This window comes from Microcaecilia unicolor, chromosome 3 (assembly GCF_901765095.1).
Source record: "Microcaecilia unicolor chromosome 3, aMicUni1.1, whole genome shotgun sequence".
NCBI classification, from domain to species: Eukaryota; Metazoa; Chordata; class Amphibia; order Gymnophiona; family Siphonopidae; genus Microcaecilia; species Microcaecilia unicolor.
Genome location: NC_044033.1, coordinates 480,444,449 through 480,464,146, shown reverse-complemented (window position 1 = coordinate 480,464,146; position 19,698 = coordinate 480,444,449). Strand labels below are relative to the sequence as shown.

General features: G+C 43.8%; 1 protein-coding gene across 1 annotated transcript in view; it reads right to left on the bottom strand.

Annotated features, from left to right (window-relative positions):
• The window catches only part of CD109 (CD109 molecule), a 538,537-nt gene that overhangs the window by 112,449 nt on the left and 406,390 nt on the right, over positions 1–19,698 (bottom strand). Inside the window, exons 26-27 of the mRNA XM_030199046.1 lie at positions 10,535–10,700; positions 181–371 (exon numbers count right to left, since the gene is read on the bottom strand). Of these exons, the coding sequence (XP_030054906.1) occupies positions 181–371; positions 10,535–10,700 (357 nt within the window). The remainder of the gene's footprint in view (positions 1–180; positions 372–10,534; positions 10,701–19,698) is intronic.

Sequence of the window (19,698 nt, the reverse complement as noted above, 5' to 3'; positions counted from 1 at the left end):
GCATTTTAGCAAAGTACGAAATTACAAATCTCTCTCTTAACTGTTCTTTTCTAAACCAAGTCAAGAATCATGAAACATCCTTCTAGCATTCTCCTGCCACTGCATTGAATTACACTTTTGAAATACCAGTTTTATTTTCAAGATTTACTACTTCAAAGTTTAGAAGATGTTTGGCCTCACCTGAGTGGATGAATATCCTCCAAGATGATTTCTGTTCTGGCTCAGCCACTTCATGATAGGAATACCCTCAGCAATTCTGTTCTGTTTAACATGTGACAGCAGCACATAGCCAGCAAGCTCAATATCTGCTGAGTTTGGCTGTCTCCAGTCGGACATCTCATGAGCTGATGATCTCCAGAATCTCAGATCTCCTACAAAAGAGTGATTTTCATAAATACCAAGAATATTTATTTAAAAAAAATAAAAACCATCCCCCCTCAAACGCAATCTCTGTAGTCTAGGAAAAAAATATTCCGCCCACTATTCAAAGTGATTTATACAGGCAGGAGAGGCTCCTGCCCGTTTAAATAGATTGTGGCTGCCAAACAACCGATATTCAGGGGCACTTAAATGGGCAGTGCCACTGAATATCAGCTCTGACTGTCCAGTCTGTGAAGTGGGTAGGCCAGGGATGTTACAGAGGGTGCTGGCACTGCATATGTGGTAGTACCCACATAACTGCAGGTACTAGCAGACAACGTTCCAGTTTCCTTTCCTCTCTTTCCTTCTCGCCCGCTGAGAACAAGACCCCCTCCCTCAGGTCCCGTCCCCCTCCCTCACCAAGAACAAGACCCCCCTACCCTTTCCCAATTAGGATAGCCCCCTCCCCCAGCCTACCTTAAATCCACATTGGTCCAGTGGGGGTGATGAGTGCAGGAGAAAAGACTTAAGAGGTTAAGGATCTTTAGTTTTCACCCTACGCCTGGAATAAACTTCCTGAGCCCCTACGTCTTGCCCCATCCTTGGCCACCTTTAAATCTAGACTGAAAGCCCACCTCTTTAACATTGCTTTTGACTCGTAACCACTTGTAACCACTCGCCTGCACCTACCCTCCTCTCCTCCTTCCTGTACACATTAATTGATTTGATTTGCTTACTTTATTTTTTGTTTATTAGATTGTAAGCTCTTTGAGCAGGGACTGTCTTTCTTCTATGTTTGTACAGCGCTGCGTACGCCTTGTAGCGCTATAGAAGTGCTAAATAGTAGTAGTAGTAGTTTTGAGAAGAGACTGCTAAGTGAGGATATGATAGAGATCTACAAATTCCTGATTGGAGTAAAATGGATAAACATGAAATGATTGCTTACTCTTTCAAAAGGTGCAAAGATAAAGGGACACTCCATGAAGTTAGCGAAGTTACTCACCTATAAGCAGGTGTACTCCGAGGACAGCAGGCTAAGTATTCTCATAGCTGGGTGACATCATTCAATGGAGCCCAGTGCGGATGCTGACTAGCAAGGTTAATGTAGAATTTTCTAGCAGTGTCTCACTGCTCCAAAGGAGGTGAAAGAGTATGTGAAAATACTTGGCCTGCTGTCCTTGGAAAACACCTGCTACTGGTGAGTAGCTTTGCTTTCTATGAGAACAAGCAGGCCAGTTGTATTCTCACAGCTGAGAATCCCTAGCTACCAGGCTCACCTAAAGCAACAATGAAAGGATAATAGGGACTCGAAACGCTGAGGCCTCAAAGTCAATTAACCTGAAACTATTTACATACAAGTTGTGAAAGTGCAGCCTGGAAACAAAGAAAACTGGACCTAGGGGGGTGGAGATGGCTTCTAGACAATGAACAAATTCTTCAGGACAGACTGTCTGAAACGGCTGTCACATCAGGCATCCTGCTCAAAGCAGTAATAAGATATGAATGTGCGGACAGATGACTACGTCGCAGGTTTGCAAATCTTCTCTATGGAAGACAATAGAAGTTCTGTGTCAATATAGTGTGTGTGCATCATCCCCCGATGTCCTGCTAGTGGAATGTCATGTGCAATCTGCAGGAGTTATTCTCTGTATACTTTGGGCACTATAAGCTGTTTGCCTGCTGTCCAGAGCCTAAGATCAACGGGATCAGACTCTATGTACAGCAAGCCCCCTTTTCATAGGATATGGTCTTTACGAGTCTCATCAGTTGGCCTGACCAGTCCTCTGCCGCAAGGCTTCCAGGTCAGGGTCAGAGTGTTGTGCTTCCTGAAAAGCATGTCTCTGTCCTATAATAGCATCTATATCAGGAAGGGTCTCTGTTGGTGACTCTGACAAATCAGGGTCAACAGTCTGATCAATAGGTGTATCAGTTAAGTCAGGCTGTTCCATACTCACAGCTCTGGTCCTCAGGAACTGGTTCTGCTGGAAGCACTGGAGTGCCTTCTCCTGTCACTTGGCCTGCTGGTTCCACCTGGACTGGTTCAGAATCTGGAACTGGAGAGGTGGTCTCTACTGCTTCTGTTGTTGGGCTGCTCGTTCCTGACTATGGGTCGCCACAGTGGTAATGTTCATTGGACATATGTTGATTCTACACAAACATGCTCTTCTTTATTCCCACTTCTCTCTATCCAGGCTTGGTACCCCAATTCAGATATACTCGAGCAATGAGTACAGTCTCTCTGGATCCATTGACTAACTTTAGTCTGTAGGTCTCAGGGGGTAATGGCATAATGGTTCAACAAAGCTTTGCGCACCTCCTCAAACTGGGAGCATGTCTCCATGGACAGTCCTTGAAATGCCTCAAGTGCTCTACTTTTGAGCTTCCCTCCCAGATAGTGCACCCATAGGAATCTTACTGAGGTGGCAAATTTTTTCAAAGGCAGTTAGATATCCTTTAATGTCACCTCGGGTATCATCGAACTGTGAAAACAAGTTGGTGCCAATCTGGGCTGTGGATCCTGCTTCTGGCATTGGTGCAGGGGTTAGGCTGGAGCTTTGGACACGAGCCATTTCTATTTCCAACTTCAGTTTCTGCAGCAGGAACTCCGATTATTCTCACCACTGTTGCTCTACCCACTCCTCCCGCTGCAGCTGCTGTTGGTACAGTTGCTGTCACTCTTCCCGTTCCTCTCGCTGTAGCTGATCTAGCTGCTGTTGTTCTATCATGTAGATTTGCTGGATTTCAACTGGCATGGCACCCGGTCTTGCCAGCATACGGGCCGTTCTCCACAAGAAGTATGGTCTCCCCTCAGGAGAACTCTGCACAGGCCAGTCCTGTCTCTCCTCCTCGCTGAGGCCATCTGGTTGCTCTTGTGTTAGGTCAGGCATTTCCAGTATCTGCTGGCTGCTGCCAGTCGCCATCAGCACACTGCTAATCTCCTAACACTACGAAAAACAAACAAACAAACCTCTGAACAGGAAAAGGGACCCTATCACTGCTGTACTTATTCACTGTGCTCTGTGTCTGGAGGTTACTGATAAAAAAAGACTCTGAAGCACTCAGTGGATGGTGACCCTCACACCACGCACTGAGTCTGACAATCCCACCATGCTGCCACCAAAAAAGAAGGACAGGTCTGTCATGAAACGCCTAGCCACCCACCTGGGGTGACCCTGCGGCCACTTAGACGGTGTATCCCCAGCACAGCTCAGGTCCGCCTGCACCTGCTACTTGTGCTCTACACTAGCATCCTTCTCCCACTAACTGGGTCACAACTGTCTCTGGGCAGCTCTCCAGCTCTCAAATTATCCCCAGTGATTTCTAGGTTACTGGGGCCACACTCCCAGTGGTTCCACTGTTCCCAGTCCATTCTCTCAACCCTCCTTCAGCCCCTGCCTCCTTTTCTGAAATTACTGAAAAGGAAACTGCACATTTTCTTTCCTCCTCCAAACAGACTACCTGTTTCTCTGATCCTATTCTCACCCATCTACTTAGCAATCTCTCTCCTACTGTCATCCCTTCTATCTGTTATATCCTCAACCTTTCACTTTCCACTGCAACTGTTCCTGATGCCTTCAAACATGTTGGACCCAACCTGTCATTCCAACTATCACCCCATCTCTCTCCTCCCTTTCCTATCCAAGATTCTTGAACATGTGTTCACCGCCATTGTCTTGATCCACTTCAATATGGCTTTCACCCTCTTCATTCAACTGAAACATCCCTTGCTAAAGTCTCCAATGACCTGTCCCAGGCCAGATCCAAGGGTCTCTATTCTATCTTCATTCTTCTAGGTCTAACTGCTGCATTTAACACTAATGATCACCTCCTACTCCTTGATACGCTGTTTTCACTTGGGTTCAATTGCCACTGAAGCTCCTTGTGACCCTGGACAAGTCACTTAACCCTCCATTTCCCCAAGTACAAAACTTAGAATGTGAACCCACTAGGGACAGAAAAAGTACCTGCAGTTAGTATATGTAAACTGCATTTGATGTACCCACAGAAAGGTGGTATATCAAATCCATAACCCTTATATAGTTCTCCAAACAAGTGGCCAAAAATATAAGGGCAAAAGAGGCTTCATTCAAGAAATACAGAATAACATAACAAGAGGATCACAGAAAAGATTACCAAATTAAACACAAAGAAGCAAAGAGGGAAATACAGCTACTAAAATCAAAGGCAGAAGCAAAAATTGCTAAAGATGTAAAGAGAGGTGACAAAACCTTTTCAGATATATTGGGGAAAGGAGAAAGGTTAGGAATGGACTTTTAAGACTGAAAGATACTGAGAACATCTATGTGAAGAGTGATGAGGAAGTGAATGTGCTAAACAATACTTCTCTTTGGTGTTCACAGATGACAATCCTGGAGAAGGTAAGCTGCCGAAGGTAAATCTGGGAATAGAGTGGATATTGCACCGTTCAATGAAAAAAAAAGTTTATAAACAACTTGAAAATCTGAAAGTAGACAAAGTTATGGGGCTGAATGGGATACATCCCAGGATACTGAGGGAGATCTTAAGGATTTATTTAATAGATCTTTAGAGACAGAAGTTGTTCCGCAGGACTGGAGACATAAAAACATAAGAGTAGCCATACTGGGTCAAACCAATGGTTCATTTAGCCCAGTATCCTGTTTTCAACAGTGGCCAAGCCAGATCACAAGTACCTGGCAGAAACCCAAATCGTGGCAACATTCCATAATACCAATCCCCGTGTCTGTCTTAATAACAGACTATGGACTTTTCCTCCAGGAACGTGTCCAAACCTTTTTTAAACCTAGACACACTAACAGCCTTACTACGGCAAAGAGTTTCAGAGATTAACTATTCATTGAGTGAAAAAATATTTCCTTCTGTTTGTTTTAAAAGTATTTCCATGTAGCTTCCGTGAGTGTCCCCTAGTCTTTGTACATTTGTAATGAGTGAAAAATGGATTTACTTCTACTTGTTCTACGCCACTCAGGATTTTGTAGACCTCAATCATATCCCCCCTCACCTATCTCTTTTCCAAGCTGAAGAGCACTAACCTCTTTAGCCTTTCCTCATACTAAAGGAATTCCATCCCCTTTATCATTTTGGTTGTTCTTCTTTGAACCTTTTCTAATTCTGCTATATCTTTTTTGAGATACAGTGAGTCTTATTCACCATCCTTTTCCTAATAATTCCTAGCATCCTGTTTTCTTTTTTGGCCGCCGCTGCACACTGAGCAAACATTTCAGCGTATTATCTACAACACCTAGATCTTTTTCTTGGGTGCTGACCCACAAGGTGTGGACCCTAGCATTACGTAACTACGATTCGGATTCTTTCTAACGTGCATCACCTTGCATTTGTCCACATTAAACTTCATCTGCTATTTGGATGCCCAGTCTTCCAATTTCCTAAGGTCTTCCTGCAATATTTCACAGTCCACATGTTTTTAACAAACTTGAATAGTTTTAATTACCTGATTCGTCGTTCCGATTTCCAGATTATTTATAAATTTGTTAAATAGCACCGGTCCTAGTACTGATCCCTGCGGATGTGGTCCCTCTTCACAAAAGTGGGGGCAGGGAAGAAGTGTGAAGCTACAGGCTAGTAAGCCTTACATCAGTGGTAGGAAAAATAATGGAGTCAATGCTGAAGGAAAGATAGATAACTTTCTAGAATCCAACAGGTTGCAGGATCCAAGGCAACATGACTTTACGAAAGTAAAATCCTGTCAAACAAATCTGATTTACTTCTTTGGCCAGGTGACTAAAGAACTGGATAAAGGGCATGTGCTAGATGTAATCTACTCAGATTTCTGCAAAGCCTTTGATACAGTTCCTCATAGAGGACCCTTGAATAAGCTGAGAGGGCTCAACTTAGGAAACAAAGAGGGGCATTTTCGAACGGGGATGCCCATCTATAAGGGAGCCCATCTCTGAGGACATCCCCGCGAAGGGGCGGGGCATCCCGTATTATCGAAACAAGATGGGCGTCCATCTTTCGTTTCGATAATACAGTCGGGGACGCCCAAATCTCAACATTTAAGTCGACCTAAGAGATGGTCGACATAAATGTTGAGATGGTTGACCTTAGAGATGGATAACCTCGGTTTTCGCCGATAATGGAAACCGAGATGCCCATCTCAAAAATGACCAAATGCAACCCTTTGGTCATGGGAGGAGCCAACATTCGTGGTGCACTGGTCCCCCTCACATAAGAGGACACCAACCGGGCACCCTAGGGGGCACTGAAGTGGACTTCACAAATTGCTCCCAGGTGCGTAGCTCCATTACCTTTGGTGCTGAGCCCCCTAACCCCGCTAAAACCCACTCCCCACAACTATACACCACTACCACAGCCCTAAGGGGTGAAGGGGGGCACCTATATGTGGGTACAGTGGGTTTCGGGTGGGATTTGGAGGGCTCACATTTACCACCACAAGTGTAACAGGTAGGAGGGGATGGGCCTGGGTCTGCCTGCCTGAAGTGCACTGCATCCACTAAAAACTGCTCCAGGGACCTGCATACTGCTGTGATGGAGCTGGGTATAACATTTGAGGCTAGCATATAGGCTGGAAAAAATGTTTTTTAATTTTTTTTTGGGTGGGAGGGGGTTGGTGACCACTGGGGGAATAAGGGGAGGTCATCCCCCATTCCCTCCGGTGGTCATCTGGTCAGTTCGGACACCTTTTCGAGGCTTGGTCGTGAAAAAAAATTGGACCAAGTAAAGTCGGTCAATTGCTCGTCAGGGACGCCCTTCTTTTTTCCATTATCGGCCGAGGAAGCCCATCTCTTAACCACGCCCGTGTCCTGCATTTGGTACACTGCTGACACACCCCATGAACTTTGGTCGTCCCCACGATGGAAAGCAGTTGAGGACGCCCCAAATCGGCTTTCGATTATGCCAATTTGGGTGATCCTGAGAGAAGGACGCCCATCTCCCAATTTGTGTCAGAAGATGGGCGTCCTTCTCTTTCGATTATGCCACTGAAAGTGGTTAACTGGATTGGAAACTAGTTGAACGACAGGAGACTGGTGGTAAATGGAATGTGCTTGGAGGAAAGGAAGGTAAGTGGTGGAGTGCCTCGGTAGTTGGTTCTGGGGCTGATTCAGTTTAATATATTTGTGAGCGACATTGCTGAAGGGTTAGAAGGAAGATTGTCATCTTGCAGTTGACACAAAGATAGCCAGTAGAGTGGATACCCCGGAGGGAGTAGAAATCATAAGAGGAGACCTCCAAAAATTAGAACAATTATGAAAGGTCTAGCAGTTAAAATTGAATGCAAAGAAGTGCAGAGTGATGCACCTGAGGTGCAAAAATCCAAAAGAGATGTACTAGATAGGAGGGGAGAAATGCAGGCAAGGACTTTGGGGTGATGGTGTCTGAAGATCTGAAGGTGACGAAACAACGTGGCCCGGCAGTGGTCATGGCCAGATGAATGCTAGGCTGCATAGAGAAGAGTATAGCCAGTAGAAGAAAGGAGGTGTTGATGCCCCTGTATAAGTCGTTGGTGAGGCCCCACTTGGAGTCCTGTGTTCAGTTTTGGCGGTCGTATCTTGCTAAAAATGTAAAAAGACTGGAAGCAGTTCGAAGAAAAGCAACAAAAATGGTATGTGGTTTGCGTAGCAAAACGTACGAGGAGATACTTGATGACCTGAATATGTATACCCTGGAGAAAAGGAAAAACGGGTGATATGATACAGACGTTCAAATATTTGAACGGTATTAATCCGCAAACAAACCTTTTCCAGAAACAGGAAGGCGGTAGAACTAGAGGGCATGAACTGAGGTAGAAGGGAGGCTGACTCAGGAATGTCAGGCAGTATTTTTTTCACTGAGAGGGTGGTGGAATACCCTCCCGCAGCAGGTGGTGGATATGAAATGCATGGGACAAACACATAGGAATCCTGTTTAGAAGGAATCAATCTCAAGAGGCTTAGTGGAGACTAGGTAGCAATACTGGTAATTGGGAGGCAAAGCCAGTAATAGGTGAACTGCTACAGGTCTATGCCCTGATTGTGGCTGGATAGATTTGGATGGGCTGGAATGAAGCTTTTCAAGGGCTTCTATGATAATTTTAGAGGTTTTAGAACAAGGACAGCGCTGAACAGACTTCTATGGTCTATGTCCTGAAAACAGCATGGACAAATCAAGATTAGGTATACGTATGTTGTATCACCTCATATGTTATGTAATGAGTTTATCTTCTCAGGCAGACTGGATGGATTGTACAAGTCTTTATCTGCTGTCATTTACTATGTTACTATCCAGCTTATTTTCAAAAGAGATCGCCGGCCATCTTCCGACACAAATCGGGAGATGGCCGGCGATCTCCTGAATCCGGCCAAATCAGTATAATTGAAAGCCGTTTTGGCTGGCACCAACTGCTTTCTGTCGCGGAGCCGGCCAAACTTCAAGGGGGCGTGTCGGCAGGGGCGGGACGGGGGCGTGGTTACGAAATGGTCAGCTTCGCCTGATAATGGAAAAAAGATTGCCGGGTCTGATGAGCATTTCGCCGGCTTTACTTGTTCCACTTATTTTTACGACCAAGCCTCAAAAAAGTGCCCCAATTGACCAGATGACCACCGGAGGAAATCGGGGATGACCTCCCCTTACTCCCCCAGTGATCACCACCCCCCTCCCACCCAAAAAAAAATATTTAAACATTTTTTTGCCAGCCTGTATGCCAGCCTCAAATGTCATACCCAGCTCCCTGACAGCAGTATGCAGGTACCTGGAGCAGTTTTTAGTGGGTGCAGTGCACTTCAGGCAGGTGGACTCAGGCCCATCCCCCCTACCTGTTACACTTGTGGTGGTAAATGGGAGCCCTCCAACCCCCCCCCCCCCCGAAACCCACTGTACCCACATGTAGGTGCCCCCTTCACCCTTTAGGACTATGGTAGTGGTGTACAGTTGTGGGAAGTGGGTTTTGGGGGGGATTTGGGGGGCTCAGCACCCAAGGTAAGGGAGCTATGCACCTGTGACCAATTTTTGAAGTCCACTGTAGTGCCACCTAGGGTGCCCGGCTGGTATCCTGGCATGTCAAGGGGACCAGTGCACTACAAATGCTGGCTCCTCCACGACCAAATACCTTGCATTTCTCCGGGTTTGAGATGGCCGGGCCCGGTTTCCATAATGGCCGAAAACTGAAGCCGGCCATCTCTAAACCCGGCTATCTCAACATTTGACCTAAATGTTGAGATTTAACTGGCTCAAACCGTATTAGCGAAAGAAAAGATGGCTGGCCATCTTTTTCAAAAATACGGTTGGCTCCGCACAGTTGCGGAGCCGGCCCCGGAGATGGCTGGGGAGATGGCAGGCGCCATTTGATTGTGCCCCTCTATATGCTTCTATGTAGAAAAAAAGGCTTTGTGATGCCCTGTACAAGTCAATAGTGAGGCCCCACTTGGGGTTATTGATTTTGCTAAGGACATAAAAAGATGAAGTGGTTCAGCGAAAAGCAATGAAAATGGTATGGGATTTGCGCTACAAGACGTCTGAGAAGAGACTTGATGACCTGGAATGTACATCCTGGAGGAAAAGAGAGATGGGGGTGCTATGATACAGACCTTCAAATATTTGAAAGGTATTAATATACAAACAAACCTTTTCCAGAGGAGGAAAGGTGGTAGAACTAGAGGACATGAATTAAGATTACAGGAGGCCAACTCAGGAATAATGCCAGGAAGTACTTTTTCACTGAGAGAGTGGCAGATGTCTGGAATGCCATCCTACGTTGAGGTGGTGAAGATGAAAACAGTAACAGAATTCAAAAATGTGTGGGATAAACACAAAGGAATCCTGTATGGAAAGCATGGAACCAAACAATCTTAGAGGTGATCAGAGGATAATAAAATAGATGGAAACACCAGTAATTGAGATGCAAAGCTAGTGCTAGGCAGACTTCTACAGTCTGTACTCTGATCACGGTTGGACAAATTCAGCTTTAGTAGTTGGAGAACAAGGCCAGTGACGGGAGGACTTCTACAGTCTGTGCCCTAATCATGGCTGGAGAGATTTGAATGGGCTAGATTGGGCTTCAATCACAGCTTCAGTAGTTGGATAAGTAGTCTAGTGCCAGACAGATTTCTAAAGTTTGTGACCTGAAAATTAACATCAAGTATGCATATGTAGTCATATGTAGTATCACGTCATACCTTATGCTATCAACTAGGATAATAAAAAGGTTGCTCTTTACCTTGTTTCTCAGCTCTCTGATTCAGTATATCTAAGCTTTCTTTTGCTTGAATACTGCCAGCCAGTGATAATGCATAAGTTACAAGTGCAAGCGTGTAGTTGTCTGAAATGCCTTCGTTCAGTTTAGATTCCAGGAAGTTTACAGCAGCCTGCACATGAAAAGAATTCTGGAAAAAGGAAAAAAAGATGTACTTGAATAAGAAAATGGAAAAAAAAATTTTTTTTTAAAACTTTGTATGATATGAACATTAGTAGTGTCTGACAAAGTTTGCCTTCTATTATTTAGCTGGCTTATGAGCACACCGGTACACATAGATAAGTGTCCCGCAGCCACTAATGTTATTTGCCAATGTAATGATAAGAGTAAATAAGATAGTAGTATTATAGAGTCAATGCAAATTATTCCAGCATAGGTAGGTTGGGGGAAGAGTCTATGATTAGAAACATACACAGGCAGAGGTTCACTGAGGGAGTGAAGTGAAACCAGCCGTGGTGATCATATGAGACTCTACCCTACATATAATGAACATGAGAATGTTATAGAGTTACTCCGAGAGGATCCTCTACTATATATTTTTTGCTTTCTATTATTTTATGACAAACATTTTAGATGTGCTAGTGATTTAGATGCTGAGGAACTAGTTTCTGTAGTGATTAACTGTACTGAGTAATAGTTCCTGTAAACAAAAACTTGTGCAAAGGACAATATAAAATAAAAAAAAGATTCATATTTTTTGTTGAGGAATTACCACTTCCTTTTTACACTGTTTTCCAAGCACAGAGATATTATAGAATACTTCAAGACAACAAGAGACGAACATGTTGCAGCATCAGTCAATAGCATTCACAAATTTATTGACCAAAATTGCTAGGACCCATTAGTCTGAGGTCTGTTACCCTGCTGAATTCTCAAGTCCATTATAAGCTCTGCACCAAGTTTTATTCAGCTTGCTGATCTCTAAGCACACAGGTTAAGTATTCCATACATATATTTTTAGCCATGTGAATATGCCAGAAAGGTAACAAAGGAACACATTTCCAAAAAGTAGACTATGCATGCAGACAGTGAGAAACAAGGGGCGTAGTTATGGGGGCGCCTCAGAGGTGCTGTTTACAGTTTAGATCCACCACTTTAACAACAGTGGGGATCACTGTTTGGATAAAGGATTGCAGTTACTCAAGGAAGGACAGATGGAAGGGCTATCGGATTGTGATATACTTTTTGAAGACCCGCAGGGCGAACACTTGAAGGACTAAATCAAAGGAATTTTGAAGCAGATGCCCAGAAGGATTGCTCAGAGGATCAGTTTGTACACTGAACATTGAACTTTAAATTGGAAAGATACGTGATTCAATTGTAGGGTTACCAGAGACATTGGTGACATCGGAGTAGAGGTGTCCTTAATTAAATCAATTTAATCAATGTTCATCCTATATAATAATTCTCACCTCCAACGTTCTAATGTGCCTGCTACCGTGGCTCCCTCGGAGGTGGTCTGCTAGGCAGTTTAGATTGCACTGATGTCAGTGATGTCACTGACAGCTGATTCCAAGCCAAGGGGAGGAGTAGGGAAACACACTCTGCGTGTTTCCCTACTCCTCCCCCTGCTTACCAATCAGCTCTCAGTGCCTCCCCTCGGCGCAACACCCAAGACCCTCCGCAGCACCCAAGCCCCTACCCCCCCCCTTGACGCATCACCCAAGACCCTCCCCCCAGCGCATCACCAAAGCCCCTACCCCCCTCTCTCGGGCACATCAACTCCCTCGCCACCTGCAGCCGCCCGAGGGGGGAGGGGAGGGTCGCTGGACATGGGTGGCTGCAGGGGGAGAGGAGGGTCACTGGCCATGGATGGCTGCGGGGGGGGGGGGGGGCAGGGAAGAGGGAGGTGGGGAGAGGGTCCTGAGACCAGATGGGTGGCTGCAGGGGAGGGCAGGGGAGACCGAAGGGACACTGCAGGGGGGGCAGGGGGAGAGGAGGGTCACTGGACATGGGTGGCTGCAGGGGGGGCAGGGAAGAGAGGTGGGTCGCTGGCCATGGGTGGCTACAGGGGGGGGCAAGGGGAAAGGCAAGGAGGGTCATTTGACATGGGTGGCTGCAGGGGGCAGGGGAAAGGAGGGTCGCTGGACATGGGTAGCTGCAGGGGGAGAGGAGGGTTGCTGGACATGGGTGGCTGCAGTGGGGGCAGGGGGAGAGGAGAGTCGCTGGACATGGGTGGCTGCAGGGGGAGCAGGGGAGAGAGGAGCGCCGCTGCACATGCGTGGCTGCAGGGACAGAGGAGGGTTGGTGGGGAGGGGGTCCGAGACCAGATGGGTGGCTGCAGGGGGGACAGGGGAGACAGGAAGGACGCTGCAGGGGGGGGGGGGGATTACCTTGCTAGTGCCCGTTTCGTTGCCTACCGAAACGGGCCTTTTATACTAGTGTATATATAATGTACTTATTATAGGGTTATTCAGTAATAGTCAAGTTCCCTGTCCTAACCTAGGTAACACGTGAATAGAGGTATTATAATCAAAGAGTGTGTGAGCTAGATTGGATGAATGAAATATTATTATAGGAAGGTACATGTATAGCAGCCACTAGCATATTAAAAAATATATGTAACATATAAATAAAGTGGTCATAATAGCTTAAGTGAGTAGCAGTCACGTTATTGATAGTTAATATTTAAAGAGGAGATAGAGCAGTTTTTAAACTAAAATTGAGGGGGGGGGGGGGGGGGGGGGGGGAACCGATAGTCAACCAGGAGCGCATGGTTCGGTCTGGAGTATCCTCGAAGAATACTATTGAAGCAAGACATTTAGGGAATCCCAAAAGAGAGGTTTCAATAATGGTGAAAGAAAGCCAGGAGTATTTAATGGGAGAACAGAGTAAAGGATGCAAATTATCCGCATTGACTTCAAAGCAGCTTGTAGATGCTAGGAAAAAACACAATTTGAAGTGTCTATATACAAATACTAGAAACCTAAAAAAATAAGATGGGACTTGGACTATATAGCACTAAATGAAGAGATAGATATAAAAGGCATCTCAGAGACCTGGCGGAAAGAGGACAATCAATGGGACACAGTTTTATCAGGGTACAAATTATACTGCAATGATAGCAGCATGGAATCCTTTTGGATAGAAATTACACATGTGAAGAGAAAGAGTATACTGGTGAGACTGTACTACCATCTGATGAGACAGAACAAACAGACAGATGATCAAATGTTTACAGAAATTAGAAAAGCTAGCAAATTGGGCACCATTATAAAAATGGGTGATTTTAATTACCCTTATATTTTAAGGAATCTATAGAATTCAATATCTTATGTCTACCATCAATTTCTACCTTAAACTATATTCTGTATCTTTAGGAATTCAGGGCATGGTAGAAGCGTTGAATCATAACATGATCAAAGTTGAGCTATCCAAAGTGAAGTCATTAAAGAAATCTACTGTAGCAGAATTTAATTTCAAAAGGGTGACTATGACAAAATGAGGAAAATGGTTAAAAAGAAGCTGAAAGGGTTGGCTGTAAAGGTTAGAACTTTAAATCAGGCCTAGAAGTTGTTTAAAAATACCATCGTGGAAGACCAGACCAGATGTGTTCCACATGTTAACAAAAGTGGAAACAAGAGCAAACGACAGCCAGTATGGTTAAAAGGTGAAGTGAAAGACACTATTAGAGCCAAAAGAGCATCCTTCAAAGAATGGAAAAAGGATCCAAATGAAGAAAATAAGAAGCAATATAAGCAGTGTCAAGCTAGATGCAAAGCATTAATAAAAAAGGCTAAAAGAGAATATAAAGAAAAACTTGATGTGGAGACAAAATCTCATAGTAACACCTTTTTCAGGTACATCAGAAACAGAAAGCTTGTAAAGAATGTTTAAAAAAAGCTAGAGGAAAGCAGAAACTGGAGACTGGGACAAACATGATAGGAAAAAACAAAACAGCCATATAAAGATAGAAAAAAAGATTATTCTTAACTCAGTGAACGGAAAATGTCAGTTTTACAGTAAATTTACATTGCTTTCTTTATAGTTTGAAGAGTGCAGGATGCTGTTTCTGTTTCTCTAGTATTGCACTGCCTGCAGTGTATGGCTTCTCGGGCTTTAAATTTAATTTTTGTCTACATGTTCATATTTTAAGTTTGTGGTTGCTTATTTTGTACCTGGCAAGGGTCTATTTGTGTTCAGTGTTTGTGACTGGGGTCAGGTAGTCTGCATGGAGTTTCTGTTTAAGCCACTGTAATAATTCAGCTTGTTCAATTTCCCAATAGGTATATTGATGTTCTAGGTCTGATTGGAATATGGATTGTGTTGCATTATCTTAGGTAGGGTCCTTGTTGTGTTACTTCTGTAATTTAGTGGTGTTATGGTAAAGTAGATTAGCTCTATAGGTCTTAAGTGATTTTTGTAGGCTTTGTATTACAGGTATTTCACAATATGCTTGGGACTGGAAAGGATCTATGTTTTTACACCAAAATCAACTTTATTTATATTGTGACAAGGCTACATCCCCGATGTATAGAGTGAAGCAGCAGAACCATGAACTACATATCCCAGAATGCATTCCAGTCCTAGCAGTGAGATCCCAGGGGATAGGCAAGCTGGCCATATACCGTCTCTGACCACAAGAGGGAGGGTGAATGAAGGAGCCAGTTCCCGGGACCAGCAATCTGTATATCATGCTGCCCACCTGTAATAGGGAGGGGTGGGTTGAGAAGCAGGAGGAGGATTGGATGGAAGAGGGAATTAATCAGCCTGAGCAGGGGAAGAAGGGAGAACGGAAAGGGAGAGGAAGGCAGCCCCTGAAGGTTGGGAAACCTACATGGTTTTGGGAATTTATTTTGGTTTAAACCCTGCTTAAGTAGAGAAGCCTGGTTTTCTTTTGGGGAAACCCTGAGTGGTGGGGAACTACTAACCTGTTTTTCTTTTGTGAAACCTGATTATTTTGAGAACCTCTGAAGTTGGAAGGCTTGTTTATGAAGGAGGGCTGTCTGGTGGGAAGAGGGGTTCAGTTCAGGAGGAGAGGAGCAGTGCAGGCTGAAATACCTTGGGTTGAGGAAGTCCCAAAAGTATTGCACCTCCTGGAAGTAAAGGCTGCTTGGTGATTAACTGTCTGAGGGGAAATCCTGCTTGTGGGACAAGTACTATTTGTTTGTTACTGGCTTGGGCCAAAAAAGCAGGGATTTCCAAAGGGCTCTTGCATTCCCCTCAGGGAAGGGGGCAAAGTCTTTGTGTAATTGGCTGATGTACTAAGCAAGGCAGAACAGCCCTGCCTGAGAAGCAAATCTCTACTCTGGAGTGAAGTTTTGTTTATGAATCTGGAAAATAAAGGAATGTTTTTGAAGTATTTCCTGGTGGCAGTTTTGTGAAGTTCTGGCTATTCATGGGAGGCAGCTCTCTCCCCCATACTGGAGCAGCGGGCCCGTTTACAATATATAGCAAGTTCCTAGGGAAATGCCCTTTTTCTGTTTTGCATCCGTTTTTAGAGGAGGTGCTATAGAGGTTTCTGAGGATGCAAAATATATGTTTAAATGAACAGCTCGTTAGTCCAGCGAGCATTGTTAGGGATTGGAATTTTTTATATTAGATTTCTTAGGCTACATATTTAAACTGATACTTCAAAAGTATTTACCTGTTTTATTAATACAACAGATTAAAGTGTTTATATTTTTTATAAAGCAAAGTTGAAGGATATATACCATTGTGATAATTATTTTGCAGGATAGTGTGACATGTATTGAGATGTTGAATAGACTCAATGCTACTATAATGGCAAAGTTTAAATTACAGGAGAATGCAAATTTATTTTAAAATGTTAGTGTTTCCAAAGGTCTCCTTTTACAAAGCTGTGGTAGTGATTCCCACATGGCAAATGTGAAGAAGCTCATAGGAATTGAATGGACTTTGTCGCATTTGCCATGCTGGGAATCACTACCATGGCTTTGTAAAAGGAGCCCAAAGTTTGCATAAGTATGTATGGGGTTTATGTTTAGTGCAGGATAGACTGTTTACTTAGAAATCTGTCATCAAGTGCATTCTAAAACATTATCTAGGAGTATACCAAGAATTATTCACCCCTATATATCTAGTGCCCCCTCAAGTTAAGTCTGCCCCCCCCTAAAACAATGTCAAGTCTGGTTAAGCCACTGTGAGAAACTAACCTACATTAGACAACCGAGTCTAGTCCCATTTCTGACTATGCTGTTTATGTGGTCAACATGTTTATTATAATATGTGATTAGTGATTTTCCTTTTATGAATGTTAATATCTTTTTTTTTCTAGTATGAGATTCTGTGTGTTTTTATTATGTATGTTATCTTGTATTCTGTCTCATAATAGGTGGAATAAAATTAAATAAAAATTTGCAAGTTTTCCATAAGCCTAAAAAAAAAAAACCATTAGCACACAGTAAGAACAACCTGCATTTGGACTATCCCATTAATCTGCATGGACTGCCAGAATTGCATTATCTCCCTGCATCCAGATATGAATATAGTCACCATCCAGTCAATATTCAGCTCACAGTGGTCAGCATTTTATTAAACGCTGACCACCACAGGCGGAATTAGCTTCAGATATTCAATGCTGGGCCATGTCCAGGCAATCTCACTGAATATCAGAGACTAATTCAATGATGGAGCTTATATGGGCATCGATCAATATTCAACTGGGACATGCATAAGACACTTATGCATATCCTAACTAAATATCAACCAGAACTTGCATAAATAAAAGGTCGCATCCCATCCTAACTCCTACCTACCATGGGTAATCAAAGCACCCCCTTCATGATCCCCCTCCCACTCCTCAGAATGAATTAGAAGGCTGCCCAACCCACTCACCCTGTAGTGGCCCCTGGGCTGACCTGGAGAAGTCACTGATGGTATGGTTGGAAACTGGGCAGACCACTCGATCATGTTCGGCATACGTCTGGATTCCAAAATGGCTGCCATGACCTTAGAGGGAGGTGGGAGCCGGATGGGAGATCACCATGGGGGCCCATTACACCTTATCCCTCAATCTATATATGGCACTCATATTTGGATGTGCGCCCAAGATGCGCGTAACAAGCCCTTAAATAGCAATAATTGGGGGCTAACAACCAAATATTGAAGTTAATTGGCTCCAATTTGGATTTGAACATTTATCTAGCTGTGTGCTATTTTATAAGGCACCTCTTATAGCAAGGTGTTCTAAAATGTTACATGTGGACTTACATAATACAGCCTAAGAGCACCCAAGTTTGGCACCAGCATTTACCATGCTTACGTCCAATGCAGAATTAGCACTAAGCATGATACTATAAAGGATGCGCACACTTTACAGAATCTCACTTAGTGCCATTGTTTTGGGGCACTGATTTTTCAATGCCATTTACTGAATCCAGTTCTATGTGAGTTTAACTGGGCACCAACCAATAAAGCATAAAAGATAAAGGTGTAACTGGTAGGGGAGGTATGTGCCTGGGTCCACCTGTCTACAGTGCACTGCAACCACCACTAGACTACTCCAGAGACCTGAATGCTGCTCTAATGGACCCGAGTATAACATTTGAGGCTGGCATAGAATCTGGTAATGTTTTTAATCACATCTTTTTTTTGGGGGGGGGGGGGGGGGGGGGAGGCAGGTCAGTGGCCACTGGGGGAGTAAGGGTAGGTCATCCCTGATTTCCTCCAGTGATCAACTGGTCATTTAGGGGCACCTTTTTGTGCCTTATTCATTATAAAAACAGGTCTAGCTCAAAACGTCTTAGTTTTAGTAATAGATGGGGTGGTTTTGTTTTGTTCCATTATGGCTGAAAAACGTCCAAGTCATAGTAACGCCCAAATTCAGCCCTTAACACACCCTTAACATGCCCCCTTGAGATTTGGATGCACTGCAGATGAAGAGCATAGAAAAACATTTAAATCATAGGTTTCAAAAATATCGATTTGGACGTTTTTGTGAGAAAACCATCCAAATGCTGCTTTCTGCCACTTTTTAGACATTTTCTCTTTTGAAAATGAGCCCCCATAGTCAACTACTCACAAGTTGGCACAATACACAATAAAACATCTTTATAAGCAGCACAGGGTTAAGCAAAGGTGGAGAATATGAACAGGTAAAATAGAATAAGAGTAGTTACAGTAGATAGAAAATAGGAGACTAACTTAGAGAAAGTTGTATGTCATGCTATTAGAAAAGAAGAACAAACATCACTTCTACAATACATCCAGACAAGAAGAAAAAGCAGTACATTCATTGGCCTATGATTGTTCCATAGTCATAGAACCAGCTGACAAAGGAGGAAGGATCATGGTGCAAGACAGAGAAGACTATGCTACAGAAATCAAGAGACAGCTGGATTACAGACAGTATTATGCCCTACTTGATTCAATCTCTGAAGAATGATGTTGAAGAAGTGATTTCATTAGCCTCTAAGAGTTTTCCTGGCATTAAAAAAAAAAAAGACTTTTTTGGTTAAACATCCCATTATCCCCATTATTTTGTGTGGGGAAATCTTGCCTGACCAATTTACTTCAATTCTTTGAAGGAGTAAACAAACATGTGGACAAAGGGGAGCCGGTTGATATCGTGTATCTGGATTTTCAAAAGGCGTTTGACAAGGTACCTCATGAAAGGCTACAGAGAAAATTGGAGGGTCATGGGATAGGAGGAAATGTCCTATTGTGGAATAAAAACTGGTTGCAGGATAGGAAACAGAGATTGGGGTTAAATGGGCAATATTCACAATGGAGAAGGGTAGTTAGTGGGGTTCTTCAGGGGTCTGTGCTAGGACCGCTGCTTTTTAATATATATATAAATGATTTAGAGATGGGAATAATTAGCGAGGTAATTAAATTTGCTGATGACACAAAGTTATTCAAAGTCGTTAACTCGCGACAGGATTGTGAAAAATTACAGAAGGACCTTACGAGACTGGGAGACTGGGCGGCTAAATGGCAGATGACGTTTAATGTGAGCAAGTGCAAGGTGATGCATGTGGGAAAAAAGAACCCGAATTATAGCTTCGTCATGCAAGGTTCCACGTTAGGATTTACGGACCAAGAAAGGGATCTATCTGGGTGTCGTCGTCGATAATACACTGAAACCTTCTGCTCAGTGTGCTGCTGCGGCTAGGAAAGCAAATAGAATGTTGGGTATTAGGAAAGGTATGGAAAACAGGTGTGAG